General features: G+C 42.1%; 1 protein-coding gene across 2 annotated transcripts; it reads right to left on the bottom strand.

The window, feature by feature from the left end:
• Positions 1 to 1,284: 1,284 nt before the first annotated feature.
• c16h10orf67 (chromosome 16 C10orf67 homolog) lies at positions 1,285 to 25,339 on the bottom strand. 2 transcript variants are annotated; one of them, XM_063219055.1, is made up of 15 exons: positions 25,161 to 25,339; positions 24,840 to 24,957; positions 22,639 to 22,782; positions 22,480 to 22,554; positions 22,085 to 22,228; positions 17,638 to 17,806; positions 16,560 to 16,618; positions 16,358 to 16,423; positions 10,804 to 10,869; positions 7,293 to 7,483; positions 6,998 to 7,060; positions 6,778 to 6,865; positions 4,488 to 4,559; positions 4,301 to 4,397; positions 1,285 to 1,429 (listed from the first exon to the last, which is right to left on the bottom strand). In XM_063219055.1, the coding sequence occupies exons 1-15, from the start codon at positions 25,220 to 25,222 to the stop codon at positions 1,389 to 1,391; spliced, it is 1,455 nt and encodes a 484-aa protein (XP_063075125.1). In that variant the 5' UTR covers positions 25,223 to 25,339; the 3' UTR covers positions 1,285 to 1,388. The 2 variants fall into 2 exon arrangements, with proteins under 2 accessions (XP_063075125.1, XP_063075126.1); XM_063219056.1 differs by lacking the exon at positions 25,161 to 25,339 and having other exon boundaries at positions 22,639 to 22,784; positions 24,840 to 24,856.
• Positions 25,340 to 27,372: the final 2,033 nt, after the last annotated feature.

Raw genomic sequence — 27,372 nt, forward strand, 5'->3', positions numbered from 1 at the left:
ACAAACAAACAAAAAATCACGCTTTGTGGTTTTACAACCTGAGCTTCAATCTGCCCCCTTTTCCCCTCTGTAAAGGAAGTAAGTGGAGAAAGACACCCTCCTCCTGTGAGTGTTTAAGGTAATAATATATATCTGACACCTGATGGCCCTTTCTATGGCAACAGCTTGCCAAGAGCATGGCCCGTGCTGGCTGTGCCCAGAGCCACACTTGAATTTAAAAGAGGCCTACGATGGCAACAAGTAGCTTGCGGCAGTAATAGGATAAACAGAGCCATAATCACGTAATCTGTATAAAAAAGGGCAATGGCATCTCAAAGATAGGTTATGACACTCAATATCCATCTGTTATAAATGACAACCAACAAAAGGGGAAATTGATAATTGATTCTAGGCTTGTCGGTGTGGGCCGTGGGGGTCTGATGTGAACAGAGTTTTTTGGGGGAAAGCTGATGAGGTAATAAGCCACAAGTGGCAGAAAGTAAACTCAAACTTTGGCTTCTGGGATGGAGAGAAGTTTTAGCGTCACAATACTTGGAGACACATGACGAGGGTAAAAGGTGGCAGTAAGTCAGCAGTCATTCTTTACACAATAAACACAGGAGAATGCGCAGACTTAAGTTATTTCGTGTAAACCACAAGACGGTTGTAGAAAGAGATCAGAGAAGGTGACAAAAGCATTTGGTCTTTTTCCTCTTTTTCTTAGTTTTCTTCTTTTCTCTGTTACATTCAGGGTGGAACAGTACTGATATTCAGCCTACTTATTGTATGGCCATGTCCATTGAGACATTTCCAATGCCTTGCATTCCATGGAAGAAGCTAAAGGACATTCCAGGAGTACCCAACACTAGCGCGCACAGAATGCCATACTGCTGGTCGTGTTCCTTCCACTCGAGCTGCATTCAAGACGCCAGGCTGCAGTCCATTGAGCTCATTCAGAACAGGGCCTACTGGAGTCAGTGACTGCCATACTTTTTGTTGTCACTTTACTCAATGAAGCGTATTCTAAGAAGGGTTTTTGTACACTGCAGTCGGCTCCTTTTTTCTTTTGAAATAATTCTTCTACACTGCAAAAAAGTCTTTTTTGGCAAACATAGCTTATCTGCATAGTGCTACATTGATGGTTTGGCAGACAGCTGCTGACATGCAAATTAATTTTTCTATATGAGCTTTATTCTCTTTTTCTTCTCTTTCTTTTCATAACAATACAACAAATATCTGTCTATACATTCAAAGCCATGAAATCACAAACAAAAACGTTTGGTACAAAAACAACAACATTGTATATAACATTTTTGCATCAATTTAATAGATATGTGATAATGTTTATGTGTAAAGAGAGGTTATCTTTCAGCACAGGCAGGGCGATGGGCTGGAAGGACAGAAGAGTCTTAGTTGTCATCATCCCCATCTTCACGCTGGGACTGAGGTTCTAAAAGTGAAAGTTTAACTTTTGAATGTGTGCCAAACCATGTTTTACAAGTTGCAAGATTTTGACCAAACACATTATTAGTGGTGGAGGTGGTAAACATCTCTCAAGACATTGTATCTACTGAAAACTGGGGCATCTTTACATTGCATGTTTCCTTGTTTCTTGGCCTCTATAATCTAATTCGGAGGTGGTGGTTTTAACCATCCCAAGTCATTTTTTCGCACCAATCAAATGAATGTGGGTACTGCCCATAGGAGGGGCAACATGACATTTCCCTGGCCAATTCTAAACAGGTCACAGACCCTCCATACACTTCAAGATGGTGGGAGGGGCAGCTTAACCAAACCGTGTAACCGAATCAAACCAGTGGTTGCCCCCTTTCAGCTTCAGAGGAACGGCCACAACAATGCCCCACACAACAGGGCCCACAACACATTCTCCCCTTTGGGACTGACTAGAAGGCTTTTTATCACCTACAGAGCTTTGTGACTCTCGGGCAAAATGGGGAAAAAACTCATTATGACCTCTGAAAACCCTGTTTTCATTTAAATAGTCTCTTCATAAAACATACACAGTGCGTAGAGTACACAGTGGAGTGATACAACTGAATAAAATTCATCCAGACAGTGAGAAAGGAAAAGAAACCGGGCTAGTCAGAGACAGAAAGGGACAGGCGAAAAGACATTCAAAGTGCCCCAAGGGTGACCAGGGCCTTTCAGGTTGCTTGAACACATCAGAATTGCCTTTGTAGAAGTTGATTAATTGGGTCCGATAAGTTACCATGAATACAGATTGTTATGGACTCAAATGCGGATGGACTGGGTCCATCAATGCCTCCTTTACGTCGCGCTGTCGCGAAGCATATGGGCCAGACGTATTCATGCTCAGAAATACAACTTAAATTTACCATGCTTGTGTCTCATATCTGATGACGATGCACTTTGATCTCATTGCTGCCTGTTGAATGAAATGGTTGAAAAATCCATAGGCATTGGGACTGAAAAAGATTCATCCATCCATCCAAAAATTATTTCATCAAATCTAACCTGTTTTTTATTTATTTATAATTTTTAAAAATTTCATCTGAGTGTAGTAGTGCACAGAATAAGTTTCAGTTTCCATGACAATTACATCTTACCGATGTGACCATGTCCTGAAAAACCCTCCGACACCCAGAACTCGGCAGGTCAATCTGAGCAAATCGAGCATGAGGTTAAGCACGCTCGGCGGTGGCCAAAGTGGCCAGGCCACCTCAGATTGGGTGACCCGTTGAACAAACATAATCTGCAGTGTGACCACAATGTTTTCCAACTCCCAAGTGTCACGACTCACAACTGGCTGGTGCCTTATCTCCAGTGTCTCAATTATGGGGTGTCAATGGTGATCTATGGGCCGAATTCCCAGGCTTTAGGGATGGGGGCTGGCTAGTCACTCACACCAGAGGTCACTACCCAGGCCCTCTTGGCTGAAGACCAGTGGCTTTTCAACCCTTTCCCCCTCCTGCACGCTGCCTGTCAGCCATGTTGACTGGCTCTAATCTATTGGCGCCCTCTGGTCACCTCTCACAAAACTATCGGCCTCCAGGCCTCCGCTCCTCAATCAAACTTGTCCATACACACTACTGTTCAACCTCCATTTGTTGATATTGTTGCCTTTTTTTGCACTACGTCTGTTGCTGTCGATAGACTGCGGAGAGAGTATCCCACTGGCTCTTTAGCACACTGTGGGAGAATTGTTTTGTGTGTTGCCTCGACGGGAAAACACTGATTCAGCCTAGAAAAGTTTTAAATGAAATTCACTGGACATTTTTTAGTTGCAATAAAATTGGCAACAATCTTTAAAAGCTGCAGCACTTTTTTGTGGTCTTTCAACACACAGTAGCGTGCAAAACCCACCTGCAACAAATAGCCACTGTCTGGACAGAATTTTGGCCACACATGAATTCATGTCACATTTGAGTTTTGATTAAGCTGAACCTCCAGATGTCATTTATTTTATGAAAGCCAGCTCTTTTGTTCTGCATTACACTTGCAGAGCATTGGGTAAATAAAAGGGAATTACACACTGAAAATGCATGGAACTCATGCGGTTCTTGCTAACTCTACCATTAGGAAATGGCTGGCAATGACAAAATAGCTTCATGGCAGCCATGCCGATGCCATGACATGACATGCATGTTCCTAAAATTTCTCTCGACTCACTAAGCACACGCCGTGGCTCTATCTGGTGTTCTGCAGGGGCCCTTTACTAACCATTAACTTCCAGTGGCACACAGAACAAATCCCCCAGATAGCAACAGAGCGTAACATCGCCGGCCAGAGCACGACATGGATCTATTGTTTTTCATTATTGGATTGCGCCAAATCATTGGTTGGACAGCGGAGTAATCTAGCAGATTAATTTGTTGGCTTCTGTGCATCAGATAGCTCTGCCTAAGAGCTTCCATATTGATGAAGAGAGATAAGCCCCCTGAGTTATCTACCCCAGTCATGTCGGCTAAGCTCATTAGCAAGGATCCTAATTACCAAAAAGTCAATAGTTCACAGATAGAAAGATTAAAAAGAGCTTAGACGGGACAACAGACTCTCTCTCTCTCTCACTCCTTCTTTTCCTCTTCCCTCTCGCTCTCAGGTATGCACCTATGTGTCTCTTGACAATCACATTTTTTTCGTGTAGAGTCTACAGATCCTAGAGTAGACTATGCCAAATTAGAAATTACAAATTGGTATTTCAAGAAATTTCTTTTCCCCCTCAGACACACATTTCCCTGTGCTGCCTACTGTATACTGCCTACTGTATAGTTTACTGAAAAAAGGAACATTTGTTTTAAAAACATGTTTTTTAACCATTGCAGTGACAGTGCAGACTTACCATTATCAGTCGAGGAGAGTGTTTCTGTGAATGTGTTTCTGAAACTGCTCATCCTCGAAGTATTCTCTGTTCTTCTAGTCGTTGCACCTATGTCAGGCTACAATGGAACACACTTAGTTGCTTGCGCAGTCCAGAATAGATACACAATTATTTACAGCACCATACATTTTGTAGAGGGTCTACCTACCATAGGAGTTACTTCAGAATAGTCAGACTGTTTAGAAAAGTTGGGGACTGGGGTCCTTGTAGGCACATCCAGCTGAAAGACAGTAAGTCAAATTACGTCAAAGTACATTGAAAAGAATGGGCTCTGCTTTAGAGAGTTTGCTGCACTGCCATGTCCGGTGTAGCCAAGTTCCATTGATTACAGTGGAAGCTGATTGCTACGGCAGATAAGTCTCTGACTTAACGCCTCCAGTGTAGCCCTGGACACATTCTGGTATGAGGGTATGTCACAGGTGGATTGAAGGTGCCACAAGAGACAAATGAAATATGAAATATCAAAATATGTCATATCTCATACACTTAACATATGCATGCTGCACATGAAAATGTGCTTCTGTCCCTTTTGGACTCTGTTTGTCTTAGAAATAAAACAGATGGTGGAATAGCGAATAACAAAAAGCCATCCCATAGTTACCTTGTTCATCTCATTGCAATACACCTTCCCGAACAAAACATAATATAAGGAAGTAGATGTTTGTGTTAAGAACATTTAGGTCTTCTGTCTTTTGTGATATGACTACATGGTCTTTCAATGATGGTAAGCTATAATGTATAAAATATATTTAATGTGGTTTTCTAATATGTTTTCACCATGTTTAGGGCTACTGTTAAATATGTTTATTGTAAAAACTTGCCCTGTCTCTGTATGCTGTGGGAAGAGGAGTGGGAGTGCAGCCTCAAGCCCCATGGTGATTATATACTGTGTCTGAAATTCCAGAATCATCACTAAAACATCGTATGAATCTTCACCTGTCTCGGAGTCATCTTTATTTCAACTAAACACAACGCAGAGTGAAATCCCAACCGGTTACATTTATACATTTATACCGGTTACAACCGGTTACATTTCCTCCTAAACTATCTCACAAGGCATTTATTGATATAACAGACGACAACAAAAATGAATGAAAACGGTTACAATTACACTTCTAACGTGCCTTAAAGTGCCAATTTTATCATCAAAGAACTGTGCGTAATTCAAAGTTCCAACTCTCTATGCTAAATGTATGTGCCTCTGGCCCTGCCGTGGCCTAATGATGGGGCAGTGTTTCTCAACAGGAGTGCCGCAGAAACGTGGCTGATAAATAAATTATGTAATATAATACATATTTGTCTAAATTGATAAGTTAATGCTAGTCATTGGAATATTTCATCTGCCATTTACACACAATAAAGTAAATATAGGTCACCCCAGTCAGCTGAACGTAGGTCGTGTGACGTCTCAAAAATGTGTTACTTTTCTAAGCTTGTGTGGTATCAGATGCGATGCCATGTTATGGCTTGTTGGTTTGGGGTGCCTTGAAATTTTTCATGAATTCAAAGGGTGCCTCGCCTAAAAAAGGTTGAGAAACACTGTGATAGGGCACAGGGTTATTACGCCGGCGACCCGGATCTGATTCCAGCCCGGGTCATTGCCGGTCCTTCTCTGTCTCTCTCTCCCCACTCACTTCCTGTCTCTCCTCCACTGTCCTGTCAAAAATGGAGGTATAAAAAGCCCTGAAAATATATATTTTTAAATAAATGTATGTGCCTCTGAGGGGGTATCAGATCATATCAAGGCACGTGCACAGTAGCAATAGTGCTGGTTACAGCAGATCTTGACACCAGTGCGCCTTCTGTAAACACATTTTCATCTCTTTTTCATTTGAATGGATTTCTATAATGGCTGGTTTCCGGAAACTCCAGTCTGCCTTCCCCCCGTGAATGAGGTGTTTAATGTAATACTGCTGGCGGTGTGTGTTCATTCACACAATGCCATGGAGAGGAGAGGGCAAAAACAAAAACAGACAAGCCAACACTTATGCATATTCAACAGGCATCACCAGTGGAGGCCAGAGCTGAGAGGCCTAATTGGGGGTGCACCTGTTAAAATCTGATCTGTACTTCAAACCCCCACCCTTCCCCAACTCAAGTCTCAAACTCTCTCTCTCTCTTGCTCTTGCTCTCTCTCTCTCTAGCTCTCGCTCTCGCTCTCTCTTGCTCTCTTCTCTCTCTTGCTCTCCCTCTCTCTCTCTTGCTCTCGCTCTCTCATCCAGACACAGGTGCAAGTGTCCTCTCAAATTGAGAGTAAGACACCAAATTACACATTAATTCACTCAGTTTCTTAAAAAAACAAACTGAAAAAACACTACAATGAAACTTTTAACATAATTAATAGCTCAAGAAACAGGCCCTTTTTTAAAGATTCCTCCAACCAACAGAGGTAATTAGATGAGATCATTACTAGCCATGGCATAACCAACACCACCTACCGTGTAGCTGACTGAAGCATAGTGTAGTGCAGCGGCTTGTCTCTGCAAGTTATTCCGCAAGTACATCTCATCCTTTATGGCATGAAAACTGAAGAGCACAGTATTTTGAAAGTGTTAACACATTGAAAGTGTTATTGTTGAGAAATATTCAGAGCAATATTTGATTGGTAGTACAATTCAGAAATCTAAAAATACAGTATGATACAACTGTGCAAGACACCTTTTGTTCAAAATGTCAAACTTCTTCTCCCATGCTTCACTTAACAGGCGGTCGCACTTAAACCTTCAATGAAAGAGAGAAAGCGTCATTAAACTCCTCACAATGAATGCTTGACCAGATCACTAACATAAACTTTTCATACCACTAATCACTTTCCCACATAAGGAGTTCAGATTTTGATGTACTATATGTACACAGTTACACATACTACCTATATGATGATGATGATGATGATGATGATTATAATATCTCTTAGCCATTTAAACAATTGCATCACCAGATGTTGAAGGAGTACCGTTTAATCTCAGTCTTCTGCTCTTCCACGATGCTTTTCAGCCTCTTCAGTTCAACGCTTTCCTTTTCATTATGTTCCTCCACAGACTCCTGTGGTTTTGTCGCCATCGCTGCCATTGCCGTTGCCTGGGTACGCTGTGCTTTCTCCAGGTCCTTCTTCTGTTGTTTCATTCTCTCCTCCGCTGCATTGGCCTGTATGAAATGAAATGAAATAAAATAAAATAAAATAAAACAAAGCAAACAGCATTATGAAAATTGTTCTGCAATTCGGATATAATAATTATAATAATAAAAGTGTAATTTTGATCTCAAGCCAAAGTGTGAATCTGTGTCTTTGTATAAGTGTGCCAGTATTGTGTAGTTTGACTGACCACTGCTCCGAGGAGTGACCTGAGGTAGCTGCTCTCTTGCTACACGCTCATTCTTCTTGATAGCAAGTTGAACGGGAATTGCTTTAAAATAGCCTCCTGGGCTTTGATGCTGTGTGCTTGGTACCTTATTGTATGTCCATTATTGAATTCACTTTGGACAAAGGCCATTTTTTTTTCCCCTTGCTTTTTTTTTGTGGCCGGAGCCAAATGTCCACTCAAGTGGCATGTCCATTCACGGCCTGACCCATCTTTGTGGCCAGTCATGTCATCTGATTTAGTGCGCATGTTCACACGGGTGTGAAGGCCAGGTCAGCATGGGTCAAACTGGACCTGTTTCTCCTGACATAAAAAAGGGAAAGGAAAAGAAAGGACGAAAGAGAAGGGGGTGGGCCTAGCATCCAGTTAAGAGTCCTTGAGGGTATTCTCTTAGATAGCATGGGTGCTCAATGTGTTTTTGTTCGTCCAGCCCAGGCCAGTGCAGAAAAAGGTGGTCAGTCTTCAGTTTTTTGTTTTCTCTCACCCTTGCCTCGCCATTCAAAAGCCTTTTGTGCGTACGGAATAAAGGGGGCGAAGGCGTAGGTGTTTCCCTGCGACAATAAGACTTTCAGCTTTATATGTTTACATAAAGGCTGGTGTGTTGACCACAGCCCTCTAGTGTGGTGACGTCTCAATCAGACTAATATGCTCATAGAAACAAGCTACGGTTAAGGGAACACGGAGAATGGATCCCAAAGTAAGCAGTTGTAACAGCTTTGTGTAGCATGACTCCGCAGATTAACACTTGTGGAGTGAATGGAACAAGAATGTAATGTGCCAACTATGTTGGATTAAGCTTCTTCAGATCTAGTGGTTAAAGACTGCAACCTTAACATTGAATCAATAAATCAATAAGACAAACAAGCCTTGCCGTAAAAAAGGGTAAAACAACACATTTTCCTCTTGCTCAGAATGCTGAATAATCTCATTCAGTTTCCAAGAGGGATATTTTATCCTATGTTGACTGTTAACACCAAGAACTGCCTGACCAAGCCTGAGAACAACTGACCAATTTACCCACCGCGCGACTGAAAGGGGCCAAATCAACCCTCCTCTTGAGCACTATACAAACTGACCCCCCACAGATCCCTGGCTACTGTGAGCCCCCCTGTGCCGTTTGCTGTGCACACACTGCCGAGACCTGGCCCAGAAGCCACTGGGCACGCGCCAGTTAAGGACAGACACACAGACAGATACACTAGCTGGCATGCGAGCAGGCGGCCGGGCGGGCGAAGGAGCTGGTACACACGGCGTCTCGAGGCAGATAAGGAACTCGGCAGGCAGCACACACTCCGCAATAATGGGCGGGCGCAACGCAGCGTGCTGGACGCTCCATCTGAAGTGGACTTTAAACCGGGCCCATTGTCCGGGACCTTTCAGGGCCCCCCTCTTAGCCCACCCACTCCAGGCCGCTGCCGTGTTGTGTCAGCTGCAGGCCGCATTCCGTTCACTCTCGGGGGCCTGCCTGCCTGCCTGCCTGCCGCTGCGCCGTCCGCCCCAGTGACCGTTTCTATGTGGTCACTGTGTTGACAGAGCTATTGTCTGGCCCTGTGCTGGCCATCCACCCACCCAACCCCCACCCCCTTCTCTCCATCTTTTTTTTTTCATCCCTCTCCCACCATCTTTCGCTCTTTCTCTCTCTCCTTTTACGTGCATCGCCCTCTCTTTCTCTGCCTCTCTCTCTCTCTCCATCTCTCTCTCTCTCTCTCTCTGTCTCTCTCTTTCTTGCTTTTTCTCCCCTATATCTCTTTATCACGCTCACTCTCTTTCAAACAAACACACTCCTGCATCCTCAATGTTCAGTGCTTCCCACACTTTGTCTTGACAAGTCATGAATGGGCTTAAGAATGAGCCGTGGAGCAGTGGTTACTGCACTCGGGGTGAGCAGCACTGCCACAGCTCTGGGGACCTCAATGCTCTTTTTTCCAGCTAAAGCAAGGCTACCATTAACATGGCAAAGGAACTACAACTAGGACTGAAAAGCACAACAAGACTAATATTCTTATATATATTATAATAATATTCTATTACTGTTCAGCAGTGGCAAATATTCTACTATATTAGCATACATAAAACAGTTTAAACCCATTTTGAAACTAATGATTAAGGGACGTGGCTTAAGAGGTGGAATAATTGATAATTGAATTATTGCATCCAAATTAAAACAATCTTTGAAATATAGCATATACATACAAATCTGTTGCACAAAGTGAAGTGTACTTTGTGTTATAGACCTACTTGGAATCATGATTAACCATCACACTGCAATGCAGACAGAAAGCAAAGCGATGTCCAAAATTCATTCATCTTGATAGAAATAAATGGGAAGAAAAAGGAGGGGTAAAAATGGAGGATGTGCAAGGTGGATGATGTGGCCTCGTATCGACAACAGGCACGAGGAAATAGTTGCTGTTTAACTCTCCGGGCTAAAATCAATAGCGCACAGACACCTGTGGCGAGAGTAGCTCACACGCCAGTCTTTGTTTTCCTGGTGCGGGTGTCCGCACTTGGCCTATTGACTAACCTTCAGACCAGGGGCCAGGGCCTGCAAACATCCTGAGAGCAGATAGCCTGGCTCCCCATCACACCTAATTACAGCCACCGCATGGGCGGGCGGACATCCACTTTTTAATCTGGCTAATGCGGACCTATCCAAATGGAAAGGGTATATATGGCAAATGCTTTTAGGCTTGGGCCATTGAGGGTGTGTGTGTGTGTGCGTGTGTGTGTGTGTGTGTGTGTGTGTGTGTGTGTGTGTGTGTGTGTGTGTGTGTGTGTGTGTGTGTGTGTGTGTGTGTGTGTGTGTGTGTGTGTGTGTGTCCGTCCATTTGTGTGTGTATTTAGGCGAGAGCATTTTGTTGGTGTTCACCAAAACCACCAAATAATGTGGCCTTGTCCACATCTGTGTGAAGTAAACCCATCAAGACTGTTTCTGTTGACAGAAAAACATGTCTAACCTTGCACAGATACAACGACAAGCAGAGCTGAGCAAAGGGCATTGAGAACGCAGCAAGCTTCATCTGTTTAAGGTCTGGCTACAGGTTGTTGTTCACTCCAGATGAGTGTGTCGTAAGGTGATGCAATGCAGCAGTCTGTGAGGCCTACCTCCTTCTGACGCTCTTTCTCAATGTTGCTAATCTCCTTTTCCATGTCTTTTTTCAGTTGGGACATCTGTGGAGAAAACACAAATTCATTCAGTTTTATAATCTTCCCAAACTATCTTTAAGAACAAAATCCACACAGTTTTCATATTCCAAACATGCAGTTTATTTGCATGCCATGTCATCTCTTCCATTTCATGTAAGTGTCTTATAATTCCATGCCATCTACATAACCTTGCCTGTATCTGTCAATACGTATTGCTGTAAGTAACCAAGCTGGTTAACAACAGGGCAATAAATTAAGCCCTCATAGACAAGGACAGTGACAGTTTGACAGGCTGCTTAATGACCTCTGGTGATTTTGCATCCCCCCCGCCCCCCCCCCAGTCATTCAGCTCCTGCGGTTCCCAGTCTAGTAACGTTAGCATAGGGATGGAGTGTGGGTGGACACTCCAGTTACACCACACTGGCTGTGAGTGGGATAGTGGGTGTAGTCCCACATGCACCCCATAGCACTGGCTAGCACCTGCCTTCATTACAAACACACTCCTCACACCACACACCACACACACACACATCCTCTCTATTCTTCTCACCCTCTCATAAGGGTGGATGGGACCTTTACTGTCCACACTGGGAAGCTGTATTTTATTGTGTCAAGTGTGGAATACATGTCAGTCATTGTGGGTGTGACAGTACAAACAGGGCAAACAAAATAGCCTTTTGACCATTGACTCCACTTTGACCATTTAACATGTATGTAACAATGGAACTCTTCTGTGGGTGTTTCTTTTATCCAAATAAAAAGAAGACTCCCAAAGCACTCATTATTTAAAACACGCACAGTATCAATCCACTGTGCTGCAGGTTATAAATAAAAATACTATTCTACATAATAATAATAATAATTCAAAATGCAACATAATTTATTTCTGCAAGGTACAATTTGTACCAAACAACGATTATTCAACTCCCACATATGTGGTGTGTCCAAGCATATATAAATTGGCACGACACGTTCAATAGGCAACACAAGATGTATCACTTGGAGTTTTCCGAGAACAAATGTGATGTCATATTTCCTAGTTTATGGTTTTGGTGTGACGTGGTGAGTATGGATGGTTTATGCGTAAAGCGTGGTGCTGGGTGGTAGTCATGGTCCTCATAGAGCTAAGCTCACACCCAGCTGAGTCTCACTAAGGACCACTGGCCCTCCCTCCAGCCTTCCAAAGGAGGTCCCTCTGAACACCTCCTCGGGCCATGGAAATAAATTTTACGCCCTATTGATCAATGTCAAAAAAATAATATGGAAACAGTTTTTTTTGTCCTTTTCATTTTTTTCCCACCCATTTTACATTTTTTTGCTTGGAAAACAATGACAGAACTTCACATTGAGTTTGTCAGTCACGGGGACAAAAGGAAACCACTTAACAAAAGGGAAAAGGGGTGAAAAGATGAGGGTGTTTTTTGAACTGCTACACTAAATATGGATAATCCCTTTCACTGGTGATTGAAATGACATTGAGAGGGTCTTTATTAGCTGCTCAGGCCTTTCCTCTATACAAGGTGTTGGGCCACCATCTGCTCCTGGACCATTAGCCACCCCTCATCAGCCCGGGCCACGGGAGCACGCTGAAGTGCCAGAAGCAGGGCCCTTTTGATCGCTTACCTATGTTGGCTTTTTTGTTTGAACCACCCTTTCATTGTTAACACCCGTAATTGGTTTCGAATATGCGTTCTTAGCCACACCTTGCATTTTGCCAGTTCCGTTTTGGTTTAATGGGGAGTATGGTGATTTTATTTTCTCTATCAAGGGAATTTATCTATATTTGTAACCCCCACCTAAATGACAGGGAATAAACAAGCATTAACTCCACAAGACCTACATGCATCATATATAACTTTAAGTAGCTTGAAAGCCAATCTGCACCCACTCCTCCAGCTGCTTTTACTAGTCCGGTTGTGCTCTTTATCTCTTAAATGTCTAATAAACTGTGGAGCTGGGTGAAATGTTAACTGAAGCGCCATGCCAGCAACAATTCAACCATTGGCATTAATCAGTCATGTGTGCAAGTAAAATGGGATTTTCTTCTCAATTTAAAGAGCGTAATTTAATATGTGTAATTCATTAGGCAGGGGAATGGAGAAGGACCCTTGCTGCTAGCCTCCAAGCACCCCTGCAAGGCAGAGGGAGGACTTTTAACCTTGTGAGTTCTGTATGACCAGACTGAATGATTGAGTGCTTAGAGCCTCTGACAGCCTCTTTGGATGTGTCCTCCGTGGTTTTAATTTTCTTTTGGGTTCTTTTTTTTTCTTTGTACATTTACTTATCGTCCGAGGTTGGAGAAGTCACACTATTGTTCCAATGGGAGAGTTCAAAATGACATGTCAACACTGGTACATTCAGAGCAATTCAGCAGCTTATTGGATTCATGCCTGTCACCATACACACTTTAAACTAGCTGATGGACACAGAAATTTGGTCAAATCATGTTAATTAAAAATATCAAGCAGGGCACAACAAATACATACGCTGCAAACCGCACGCCATTCTGTTTGAGTTGCAGCATGGGTCCATTCTCATGATGTGGGTGTGTGTGTGTGTTTAGAAAAAAAAAAAATTACACATGCACCTAAATTCACACATTCTATTTACAAGCCATCAAAGATGGCAAACAACACACCAATCAAATGACACCCCTCAGGATCCACTTGCCAAATGTCTAGCCCACTGCCTAACATCAGTCATTAACTTTTCAGGTACAGCCGTGGCTGTTAATACACTGACAACAAACCATAAAGACATTAAGCACTTCACCCTGCACCTACCAGTTGCTCTCTCCCACCCAGCGGCGTGCAGTGTGGACTCTGCTGGCATGCTCTCACTCGACTCGCATGCTTCCATGTTTAGATGTGCAAACACGGCTATTACTTACGGAAAGCCGCACTAAAAGTGGAAGGGGTGGACTCGTGAAGGTGTGGGCTGTCATTTAATATTGCCCAAGGGCAAACAAAGGGATCAAAATGGATGGTGAAATATGGCCAGTCATGTTTTTCCTCTGTACACAAAAGTACATGTATTGCTGTGAAGAAATCAGAAGGAGTCCAGGCAGCACGTCATGCATTTTAGGATTCATGATAGCCAAACAGATATGAGGGACATGTAATGCAGTTATGGATGTGTAAATACAATATAGTGGGAGCTCAGAAATTGGCATGATGCCTGGTCCCTTTTTAATTATATATTCTGCTTCATCCACCCATCTAAGAAATAATTACAGTTGTATAATTAATCTTCTTTTGTTTTTTAAGAAATAACAAGAGCCAAAGACAAGCCTGATTTAGGAATCGTGTCTAAGTGGCAGATGGTATTTTTGAAGGCATGGTCACAGTTTACGAACACACCGTAAAGCTGGCAATACACTGTACTCTTTGAGGCGGTTACTGACCTGATTTTTTGTTGTTGAATTTACTGTGTGTGTGTGTGTGTGTGTGTGTGTGTGTGTGTGTGTGTGTGTGTGTGTGTGTGTGTGTGTGTGTGTGTGTGTGTGTGTGTGTGTGTGTGTGTGTGTGTGTGACTGGAGGTGGTTGTACTTGGGGATGATGAAAACATATTTTTCGTTTATTCTCCCTAAAATTCTAGACAGCTCATCCAAATGCCTAACTGGCCAAATTTAAAAGGGATTAGGCTAATTAATCTGGAGTTCCACAACACCCCCCATGTTCAGACAAAAAGCACAATAAGAGGTTGTTCTTATAGTGTCTTTGGAAGTGAGCATTGTGAGCAGTGTTGTTTCATATAAGTTAAATTTTGTTACATTTTGATAGCTTCATTTATTACACTTCTTGCAGGGATTCACTTCTTGTAGGGAGTGACCACCTCAAATCCCAGTCAGATTTCACGCACATCCACTACAGGGAGTGACCACCTCCACATGTCCATTATATTTTGGATTGGTTCTATTATCACCATTTTGCTCAAAAGTACTTAGAAAACTTCTCCCTCTCTGGTCTTTTTCGAATACCTCCAGGACAGTGAGCAATGACGATGACTTTGTGCGTAACATTCCATGGCTCTGGTGAAAAAAGCCAAAGTTATCACTCTCACTAATCCCCACTCTGTTTGCTGATTGGTTTGATAAACTAGTCACATGTCAACCATGAGAATACACAGCTAGACCTACTGTACGTAAATAAGTGTGTTATCTATGGATGGTTTATTTTTGGAGGAGGAAGCCAATGCATATCAGAGGTTTTGAGGTGCAGGTAGCAGGTACTTGTTGACACACTCTTGTCCAATGCTGAATTTATTTCAACAAAAGACTTGAGAAAGGCCACACTGGCCGAAACATTGTTTAAATAAAACCAACATTGAACAAGAGTGCGCATCACCTTCCCTCTGAAATGTATGGACAGTTTGCCAGACTTGAAAAAAGCACTTATAGCCTTCACAGTTCACACACCTTTCCATACAAACATCTTGACCTGTACAGCCGGTAAACATGATAGCAGGGTATAGCAGATAGCAGAGTTGTTAACTCCCAATCCCCTCATCTTTTGTCTTTTCTTTTTTCCTTTCAAACCACTCTGCCTAAATAACATCCTCATTTAAAGGAACCCTAAAGCCATACTAGTTTGATTTACCAACATATGGTAGTATCTGACTATTCATTTGGTATTTTGACTTACATACCACTGATGAAGAAAGAACTGTCGGAAACTGTCTTATTTATTGTAATATTGATTCCCCTGAATCTTTTCCCCTTGTCATTTGGGTTTCAATATTCACACCCTCTCCACAAACACAGGATACCATATATACAGGGGGAAAGGATGGGATGGGGTTATGGATAGTAGGGATGCAAATTATCGATTAATTCATTAATCATTAGTTGATAGCCTTATCGATCGACTTACGATTAATTGATAAGCGGCGTTTTCCCCCCAAAATCTCAATGTTTCTCGAAAAAAAACTACTAAAATCAACAAATGTTTTATTAGAATTGAGATAAAATACCACATTTAAATTAACTCTATTTCAACTCTTTAATCCAAATGTGATTTAAATATTCACACTATTCACACTCTTCTCATGCCCATTTCACCTGGATCTCTTGTCAGTTGAATTGTCGATTAACACATTGATCGATTAAAGTCGATTAATCGATTAATCATTTGCATCACTAGTGGATAGTTCTTCCTATTATGCTGCCTAACTTAAGTTGTGCTGAACTGGAGGAACTGCCTGGATGGAGTGAATATATACTGTATTTCATTGGTCTTTCCCAAGGATAGACAGACTTGTGAAGTGACAGATAATTTACTCCAACTACATGACTTGGGTTGTTGGGCAATTCTCCCTTACAGTTACAATTAAGTCACAGTCAGAGTACAAGTTATGGTGCATTGACAGCATTGGTGATACTCAGGAGACAGACTGACTGGCAGAGTTAGTTCATACAGTGGGTGACCTATTCTCCCAAACCAGACTTTTGCATGGCTTTATATATTTCTTTTTGCTGAAAAGAACACATACATGTGTTAAAATTCAAACCTACCTTCCTCTTGGTGGCCTCTTTGTCTTGAACAATCTGTGCTTTCAACTGACTGTTTTCATTGGTCATCTGAAATAGCATTCAAAAACGTTTCAGTGTGTTAACATTGAATATCTATATAGTTGCAGTGTTTAATGGCAGATAAACAGTTTTAACAGCTGCAGCTGTGGAGATGCAGTGCTATAGAGACAGCATCGTGCCTTGCCTTTTGAAGGTTCATCCTGTCTTCCTCTGCTTTAATCGCCATCACCTTCAAATTGATCTCTGTGACAAAGACAGAAAGGTCAGGATGGAAGACAGAAGTGCCTCTTCAGTGGACTTAAGCCGCAATGCAGAGTGGACACTAGCGACCATCTTGACGTGACGTCTCTGCACTTTTGTCTACCACCTCTGAGTGCTGGGTCGGGTTAGGGACAGGAGTGCCCGGAGGTCCTGACTGGGGCACTGACCTGGGTCTGCCGCCCCGAATTCAGCCACGCTCACCCCCCACCACTCCCTAAGCCTGAAGCCCACTCAAACTGACCAGTGAGTTCAAGGGCCAAGTGTGTGTTTGCACCTCAATTTAAAACTAAACAAACAAAAAAAACCTCAAGAGACCTAAGGCCCTGTCACAGCCTATACAAAACCATTTAGCAGGTGGCTTTTTGAGAGTTTACAATGCAAGTCATATCAAAGAGTGGGATGTTCCATTCAACTGGACAATGCACAGCCGTGGTGTACCATACTTAATTTCTCATAAGGGAAGAATACACCGTGCCCCCGTTTGTCCGTTTCTCTTTTCCTCCGGGCTAGTTAATGATACATTAATCTCGGATTTTCATATAGATAGCTCGCTCAGACAGAGTCTGATCAGAATCGAGATACCTGATGGAACAAGACCCATGTCATGGTTACCTAAGCTACGTAAGCTGTGAATGAACATCAAACATTCGGAGGAGATAAAGCAGGGCCACTTTAAAATACACCTGTCTAGTGTTTGCTTAGTTCTCGAGGACTCCCACAGGCTGGAGCGACCCAACAAGTGTTGTCAAACAGTGCTGCTACCTCACTCTAAAGTGCCTTGTTGAGCCAAAGAGATCAATTCCTGTCACCAAAACCTAGCAAATCATTGCTGCCATGAATTTGCATGGGCTTGTGGACTTTGCCAAAATAATAATTCAAAATCGTCAAAAGCATGCATGCAAGGTTGTGCATGCGATAAAAATATGACACAAAAAAGTAGGGTTCAGATAATAAAAAATGGTACCACTACAGATGCCATGCCAACAACAGATCAAACGTACCTAATTCTTCAATGTTGCTTTCTCTGTTCAGAATGTCGTCTCGGAGCAAATCCATGTCGATATGCAGATTGTCAATGTCATCTAGAAGTCTTTCATTCTCATCTTTCAGCCTTCCATTCTCATCTATCAGCTGGTCTTTTTCAGTGTCCTCTTCTTCCTCGATGCTGCTCTGAAAAATTACACAACTCCCTTTTAAACTTTTTCATTTCTTTAACCCTCCAGAACAAAAGGCACACTGCTCAAGCTGCGTGGCAAATATGACCACTATTCAAAGACAAAGCTATCGTACAACTTTCTGCCTCCTACCATTTCCCTACTGAATAATAAAAAGAGGGGGGACAAAAAGGCAAACTCTGGCCCAAAGGCCTCTTTTTTTTCGCCCTTTTCTTTTCCTCCCCGGCGAAAGAGAAAGCAGTACATTATATACAAAGACCATAATTCATGGGGACATTTTTATTGACAGGGATAATGCATATCATACTGTTTGTGTGCCCCTGTCATTCAGGTCAATTTATTCTGGAAGTCCACACACACACAGGCAGCTGGGGCCTCTCCACCCACAGTCTGGGCGCTGCTTTGCTTTCTTGCTAGTGAGCACAGGCCGTAACCAAGCAAGACTGGACGGGGTTGAGGTGGAGAGGGGGGGGGGGCATGGGGGGGTACGGAGGGGCGGGGGGGAGGTTGCGGGCCGCAGCACCAGGGGGTTCACAGAGAGCCGGGTTTTGGAGAGAGAGGGGGGGGGCTTGTTGCCTTTGTGCGGTTCCCTCGGTGGCAGAGCTGCCAGTGTCACCAGGATCACATCACATGTCAGCCCACAGAAGTCAGCCGACTGGGAGCCGCATGGAGCCCATCAGGTCCCTGTGATAGCCACGCCGCCGGGCCCTACACTTTGTGCCGCAGCCACCATTCATGCCCTGGACATTAAGGGGGCTTTTGCATGCCTGTCACACTTTAAATCTGTGCAGGCGTTCAAAAGCTTTCAAAGCTTTCAAGATTTTTTTTTTTTGCGGCTGGCGCTGCTGTGTGTGTGTGTGTGTGTGTGTGGGTCTGCGTCTGTGTGTGTCTGTGTCTTCTTCTTGTTGCTTGTTCTTTTCTTTTCTTGCATAATGAATGCAGACAGTATTTTGTATGCAGGACTGACCATGAAATAAAGAAATCCAACTTTTTAATTTTTTTTCTTTCTGATTTCCCTTTCTTTCTTTTCGGAGCATGCAAAGTCCTTTCTCATCCCACAAGCGTCACTGCTGCTGCAGAGCCAGCAAAGACAAAACCACAGAATTGAAAAGGGCACATAAACCAATAGCTTCTTAACTTCTGAGCGCAATATTTAAAAAAAGAGTGTCTTTGGTCTTGCCATTCAGTTTACTTCTTTGTGTCTAGAGAGAAATAAGCACCACCACCACCACCACCCCCAGCCCTTCCATCCCCGCCCCGCCAAAAAAAAACAGCTTCACCCAAAAATCAGTGGGCATCCGCGGAGGACAGCTCTACCAGCAACTGGTGATCTTGCAGCCCCCTCCGCCCATGCAGCCCTGCAATACAGTGCCACCAACAAACAACCTCTGCACCCTTTCCCCTCTTTTGTTGTTGACCTCTGTCTCACCGTATTGCCCTCTGTCTTCTCCTCTCGTCCCCCACTGTTCTTCCCCTCTTCCAGCTTCACAACAACCTCAAAGACATGGCAACATTTTCAGCTGGCCACACACAGACATTCATCTTCCCCTCAGAGTACACATTTGCACACGCACGCACGCACGTGCAGTGCACATACACTCACACAAACACATGAACGCACATACACACACACACACGCCACTGAGAGAGAGAAAGAGAGAGAGAGAGAGAGAGAGAGAGAGAGAGAGAGAGAGAGAGAGAGAGAGAGAGAGCCTGCTCTAGTGCCCAGCTCCTGCTGCATCCTTTACCTCTGGCTCCCCCATCTGTCAAGGGTGCAGTACTACAGGTGATTAGCCATGCATCTCTCCGCTGCAGAGAGCCTCCTCTCATTAGCACAATCCACAAAGACCTGCCACAGCTCCAGCGCTCTCTCTCTCATCTGTTACATGGTGAGTGGCAGCTTTTTTTGTGCACTACTTTCCCCACCATCTGCACACAGGAGTGCACCCTCCGTGGGGCAGTGAACACATAAACAGCCAGCACGAGAGTTGACTTGCCCAAAGATAATACGTTGGGGGAGAGAGAGAGAGAGAGAGAGAGAGAGAGAGAGAGAGAGAGAGAGAGAGAGAGAGAGAGAGAGAGAGAGAGAGAGAATGCGTGGACGAGATAATAAGAAATAAAGCGAAAGAGAGTGGGAGTGGGAGAAGGGGTGCCGCTGAGCCATATTTAAGGGGCCATAATAGCATAGAAGCTCACCTTTTGACATCTCAGAGCTCATTAATGCTAATTTTCAACCCTCCCCTCACCCGACTGCAAAGGAGTGAGAGGCACGTTGATTTGAGGGAAGGAAAACCAAACAACTTACTTGCTAATGTTTATATGGGAAGCTGTGTCATTGTTCAAGTGCCCATTCACCATGGCAAAGAGGTAAAAACATAACTTACTGATTAGTCTACCCCCACAAAGCCATCTGCAAGCCAAATATTAATGATGGAGGTTTAATTGCATGTTCAACGGGGCATGGGTGGTCCAAAGGTCAGCTAGTAACACACAAATAATATACTGGTATACTTAACCCCTGTGTGAAGCAAATGTTTTCCTTACTACTAACTCTCTAACTCTTGACAAATAACTAGTAGTATGTAGTATGAGTAATAAAGTAGTATGCATAGTAGTATGAGTAGTATGTGACATACCTGCATGAAGCCTTTGTACTTTCATAGCCTGTGTTTAGAGTATGTAAAACTGAGAAAAATAGATGTATTTTTTAGAGTTTAAATAAGTTTGGTAACACTTTATTTTGTTTCAATTGTTAGCCTCTAAAACATGCCTAATTAATAAATGTTAATGGCATGAAAGTCACGCGTGAAGGAAATCATTGTAGGTTAAGTAACAACCATGGTGAGTTAACTGAAATATTAATGCAAAATGTAATGTGCTTTCTTCTACCAGTGTCCACATAGTTTCATCTTCCTTGTTTTTTCTTATCCTACAACTTTTCTCTGACTATTCATGACTTACTCAAGCAGTGTATTAAGAGGTTGTACACATTGTCTTCTGACACTTGTTAATTATTAGTAGGTAGAATGCAAGGCATACTATGTCCTTATTAAGATTGTATCAAGAATAACGGCCCAATTTACCACGACCAACAAATGTATGAATACATGCCTAATAAATGAATGTGTGATTTTCCTTCACATATGACTTACAAGTCATTTATGCAGACATTAACTAAGCATGTATTAGTGGCTAACCAGTGCACCTTAATCTTAAAAATTAAGTGTTACCAAAGAATTATATATCACTCATTACTGCTGAAATGCATGTAATCACGGTAAGCCTAAAATTCCAGTTGAGTAATTTCTTTGGCCGAGATAATCTTCCATGCCCATCTATTTTCCTAGTGACTATCTCATCTTCTCTTTCATGTATTTGACTCAAAGCTATATTGAAGATATATACTATAAAACCATAACATTGATTAGTCATGCTAAAGCTGCTGCTTCACTGGCCGGGAGATGACTTCAGTTCACTCTTGAGGCAACATATCCAAATATGGGACATAGGTAGAGTGAAAAACTGAAAACATACTGTAAGTTTATATTACTACAGTGTTAACACAGCATTTATTATTTTACCTCAGTCTTACAAAAAAAAACCCCACAATTTTCTATGGGGCATCTCAGGACAAAAAATACCTAAACTCCTTAAACTTCCACCTGCGTAACCTACATTTATTTTGCCCTTTCTTGTTTCATGCATTTGCACAAACCCTTAAGACCCGTAATTTCCGTCTTTTTTTTCCTCCGACATGTTTTTCGTTTCATGAATATGTACTTCACAATAAATAAATATGTACTGGTATGGTAAGTTTCCCAGTAATAGCAGATATGGAGAAGATCCACCTACTCATGTAGTACTCAAATGAATACTTAAAAATTAATAGTGATGGTAAATATTCATGAACAAGATAACATTTGTGAATGAGGGGCATGCATTTGGGAAATAAACTACTATAAAACTACATACTCTACCTGTAACAGTTCTAACACCCAAAGATAAGGAGAGTCCCCACAACACAGTAGCCTACCTGGTGATATGGATTCATGCTTTCTGCCACATAAAGGTTAACTGCTATGTAAACAATATTTTCAAACAGAATTCCTTTTACAATATCCTTTCAGACAAAACCAAAGACCCATTATGTCTGGGGAAAGGGATATAGTAGTGAGAGATTCAAAGATGACTGCAATTATTCTCCCACACCCTAACACCCTAAATGTTATATATTATCATCTTCTGACGGCAATACAACCACAATATACTATACCAGGACAATTATCTTCTCTTCCTGTTCATTCAGTTGTTCCGTTAACGCTGCGACTTCCAAGCTTTTCTCCTCAAATTTGGCCAACATCTCATTGAGAACGTCATTGTCAGTTTCACTGACGGACACATTTTTCATGTAGTAGTTCTGAAGAAGAAGAAGAAGAAGAAGAAGAAGAAGAAGAAGAAGAAGAAGAAGAAGAAGAAGAAGAAGAAGAAGAAGAAGAAGAAGAATCAATCTTTAAGCATTCAGAAGAATTTTGATGTGTTACAGCAGTTGATGAATATTTGTGAATTTGCCACAGTATAGAATGCTTTTTTAAAACTACTTTTATGTTGTGGAAATCAATAACATAAAATACTACCACAAATGTGCTGTGTACTGTGCAATGGGCCTACCTTGAAGCTGCCTTTGATCATGCTTATAGCATCAGCCAGTTGATTCCGATAACTTGTATAAAGAACTGCAATTTGCTGTAAAAAAAAAAAAAGACTACAGTAATATGATTATTCTTAGTAGGTATGTCAATATATGTATAGTTTAAGAAGGTTTCTTACCTCTTTATGCAAATCCTCCAAGTGCCTGGCCTTCCTCTGAATTAGTGTGTACAGTTCATTGGCTTCCTGATGTATTGCAGTCTCATACTGGGCCTGAATGCATTTGATTTTCACCACTGCGCTTTTCTTCAGAACCTCCATATCCTCTCACGTGCAGAACAGACATGTATCAAAAATATGAACAAGCCGACTCAGTTAAGTACAGAATAGAACTAGCCTACCACCATAACAACAGTCTCCTGCACCTGCGCATCCTGAAAATAACCATCTCCAACAAAAAAAGCTACAGTATATCACAAAAGTGAATACACCCCACACATGTTACAGATTTGTAAGTATTATCGGTAACACTTTCTATGAAGCCCATATCTATAGCGCATCATGAGCGGATTAATAACAAATTATAATGCACATTATAATTACTTACAACGCATTACGACTACACCCATGATGTTTCATGATGCTTTATGTTAACAGTGATGAATAGTCATGAATCTAGCTTATAATGCTTTATAAATCCAAGGGTGTTTTGAGTGTTCGTGACTGGATATAAACTACAGGCTGCCTGATGTGGCTCACAGTACATAATGATGCATTATAGATGTGCATTATACAGTGCATTATAGATGCATCCATATGAACTTCACTTTACTCAGAGCACACATTGACGACTTATGATCTCACATGGAGCATTATAGCATCTTATGAGCCCTTATGACAGTTTATCATCCAGGTCTGTGTATAGAGGGGTATAAGTACTCATAATGTACTATAAGCCCCATCAGGCAGCCTGTAGTTAATAACCAGTCATGAGCATTCATAACATTCTTGGATTTATAAAGCATTTTAAGCTAGATTCATTACTGTTAACATAAAGCATCATGAAACATCATGGGTGTAGTCATAATGCATTGCAAGTAATTATAATGTGCATTATAATTTGTTATAAATGTGCTCATAATGCGCTATAGATATGGGCTTTAAGTAAAGTGTTACCGTATTATCTTTTCATGGGAGATTAAAGAACTTTAACTTCGGCGCAATGAAAAATAGTCAGTGTACAACTTATCTTAATCGTACAGCCATTAACGTCTAAAAAAGTGAGTGCACCTTTATGTTAAAATTCCATAGAGAATATCATGGCCTGGTTCAATAGTACTAGTCACAGTCCATGTTGACATGCATGTTTCTTTAGAGAAATTCGACTTTCCAATGTTAACAGCTTTCATGCAGCCCCAAAAGCATGTCAGTCCCACTACCATACTTAACTGTAAGCATAGAACACTTTTCTTTTTACTATTGCTAATACCACCACACATACTAATCTAAAACAAATGTGGTTATATTGTTTTTTTGTTTATCCTGTGGTGTCATCAAACCGCAGGACGTGGTAACTTGTCCATATCTGTTTGTCTCTGATGAGACCAATATGAACAAATGTATTCACTTTTGTTGAAACATGAATGGCTGTATTTCGAACTTTGAGTGAAAAACTGAAATGGTTATAGCTGTACACTCAAGGGTGTAGGTCAGGTTTGGAAAGTGGTGGGGAGGGACATAAATGCGCCAAATTGTTTGGGTATCCTGTTTGCATTATGTTTGTGGAAAAGTGGCTTCTTTTCATTGTATCAAAGTGAAATTATTTCTTCAAAGTTGCAACCTACCATGAAAAGACATGTTACTTACACATTTGCAGAAATGTGAGGGGTGTCACCTCTGTAATGCACTGAAATTCAAGTGACCATAAACAATCACTAGAAATTGAGGAATTAGGCTACACCGAATGATCATTTTATTGATCTTGAATATGTTTGGCATCTGGCTGTTTTCTTCTGGTTGCACACTTCTTCATCTAGACAAGGCCAGGCCTATCCTATTTTAACCCAAAGCCTTAGAAGAGGATTTGTTTTGTGATAATTGAACGACTGACAATGTTTTAAATAAACTACCGCCATGACATTAGTATAATACCATAATCACAATCACAAACTCAGGGACAATCTCCTCCTTCTAGAATGATTGATAGTGACTAGATAAAGTCTTCTGTGCTCACTCTGGCTACAAAAAGTAGAGAACTGTACTGATGACGTAATGACATTCCTAGTTATTGGCTCTGTGTCAGATGCTGATATGCTAACGTCAGCATTTTCTGCAGAAGTGTGTTCAGTTCAGTTCAGTTCAGTTGTTCAGTTCCCTCTTACCATTCGAAGCTCCTTGATTTGCCCCATCAACTCCCGTAGAGGTAGAAGTTCACGAGCATCCGTTTGGGCATAAAAGTCCCTCTTATAACGGCCTACTCGAGCCTGTAAAGTGTTATCTCTGTAACACAAAACACATGTCAGCAGAAGTAGCGTCTTCGTCTTTTTTAACGGTAAGTGAACAATTACCGGGGCCACATCTAAAATTGATACGGTAGGATACTTTGCTACTTTTTGCTACTTTATTGCTACTGTATTTTTGTCAGCATGCATAATACTCCTAGAATCTCTGCTTATAGGCTACTAGAATGAAATATTTCCTACTGTAAAATATCCTCCATCTCCCTGTAAAGGGCATCCTCGTCCTCGACGATGTTGCTGCTCATTTTCAGTAATCTTACTTTTGCAATCACGGTGCAGCAAAAATAACTTGTTAGGCTAAACTCAAGTGTTAGCTCTACGAGTACAACTTCACTCCCCTGGCCAAGGATTGTAGTGGTGAGTTGTTACTATAGCAACGTCTCGCAATCGACAGGAACACTGACTTGTTACTGTATCATTGGCCAGGAAGTAACTTTGTCAGTATGTTTGTTCCACAGACCTAGATATCCTCGTCAATGCTTTGGCAATGCAAAATGTATTTTGTCATGCCAATAAAGCTCTTATGAATTTAATTGAATTGAGTTGAATAAACTAGAACTAGACATCAGCAGTGGGCAGTGGGTCTGTTTGTTCATCATCACCAAGGCCGGATTAATGCACAGGCTAGATATGGCTGCAGCCTAGTGGCCCCCACCCCCCACCTGGCAGGGGGCTCCTGTCATTGGCCAAAAGTGAAAAATTGCAGAATTATGACAAGATGTAATTTAGGAAAAAATCATGTGTTGTGTGAGCACAGTTGGTAGTCATGTTATCCTTAATTCCTAGCTCACAATTATGACAAGGTCCCCAAAAAATGTATTGGCTAGGCTGACAGTGGGGAAACTTAATTGTTTTCTCCCTGGAGGTGGGGCATCAGCAAAACGTGAGGCCACAAGACCAAGTGGCGGACGCAAGGTCGCATATTGGAATGCACCCATAAGTCACACTTAAAGGGACAGTTTGGTCAATTTGAACATGCAGTTGTATTGCTCACGCTACCCTTGACTTGTCAGTACCTGGTGATGCCACATTTTTTGGCTCAGCCCTTTCCGAGATATGAGCAATTCTAATGGGGGCAGCGTTTGTTTACATTTTTAAAAAATGAAAAATAGGCCAACTCCAAATATTTTCCCAAAAGGTACTGCTGTTTGCTAGTTGTCTGCTGATGTTTTATAACCTTTTGGGAATAAATAAAAATGTTTTTTTGAAATGTAAACAAAGAGCTGCCCCCATTACAATGACCAGGATCTCGGAAACGGCTGAAGAAGAAGAAAAAAAAATCTCAGGCACTGACAAGTCCAGGGTAGTGTGAGCATTACAACTGCATGTTGAAATTGACCAAACTGTCCCTTTAACATAGACCCTAAACAGGGAAGTCGACAGGGGGGGGGGGAATTAAGGTGTCCAGTAGCATACATATACATAAATACAGAAGACATTACACACAAGTCATGAACTGGTTGGCAAACAGCTCACTCAGGTGTGTGTCGGCGAGTTGTCCCACACACCCTACATAAGTTTGCACTGCACCCTACTTCAGCTCTTCCTCCTCCCCACCTGTCCCCCCACACCACACACATGGTGTGTTAGAAGATCAAACTGCTGCGAGCTCATAGTCTTGTGCACATTTGTGGCCGATTTTAAATCCACCCATATCGTGACACGAAGGTCTCGCTTACATGCTTTGTCTACATCGATCGACGGCATCAAAGTCAAATGAGCCTAATGATCAATATCAACACTGTTAATGCTCCCAGTTTCAGACCTCAGTCCTTCTTCAAGTGCAACAAAGAACAGGGTGTGGTATAAATAGGCCTACCTGGAGGAAGGGGTGGGGCGTGTGGGATGGGGAGGTGTGTCTTGTAAAAAAATGTGGAAGGGTAAGGCCTGTAGACAATGTGGGCACCAGGAGGCACATTTCCGAAAACAATCTTTACAATATTTACAATCAACAATCACCACAACTCCTCATAAGTCAGTCTTCAATAGAACTTGGTCAGCCACATGTTCTGAACATGGAATATGACTAGGCTACACACCATAAACACACTATGTAGCTAAGCCCCCCACATTTGGGCTTGCATGCCCACCCACGGGTGACCCCGGTTTGAGTCTGGCCGCGGTCATTTCCCGATCTTCCTCTGTCTCTCTGTCCCATTCACTTCCTGTCACCATCTTCGACTGTCCTGTCAAATAAAGGCATAAAAGCCCCTGAAAATATATATACAGTATTTAAAAAAAAAGACTCAAACACACTAGGGATATACCGATAGAAAAATCTAAATTAGAACACATTACATTACATTAAATTATTATTACATTACATTACATTGCCTTTAGCAGACACTTTATAGCCAAAGCGACTGCCAAATGCAATGTAATGTTGTAACACATT

Source organism: Engraulis encrasicolus, chromosome 16 (assembly GCF_034702125.1).
Source record: "Engraulis encrasicolus isolate BLACKSEA-1 chromosome 16, IST_EnEncr_1.0, whole genome shotgun sequence".
NCBI classification, from domain to species: Eukaryota; Metazoa; Chordata; class Actinopteri; order Clupeiformes; family Engraulidae; genus Engraulis; species Engraulis encrasicolus.

What these genes read in the sequence shown, in the direction of transcription:
- c16h10orf67 (XM_063219055.1), bottom strand. Translation starts at nt 25,222, where the DNA reads ATGAGCAGCAACATCGTCGAGGACGAGGATGCCCTTTACAGGGAGATG. An exon ending in AAGAGAAGATAATTGTCCTG is followed by an intron (nt 17,807 to 22,084) that starts GTATAGTATATT and finishes GTAATTTTTCAG; the next exon opens with AGCAGCATCGAGGAAGAAGA. An exon ending in ACTCTCCTCGACTGATAATG is followed by an intron (nt 1,430 to 4,300) that starts GTAAGTCTGCAC and finishes TTTCACTTTTAG; the next exon opens with AACCTCAGTCCCAGCGTGAA.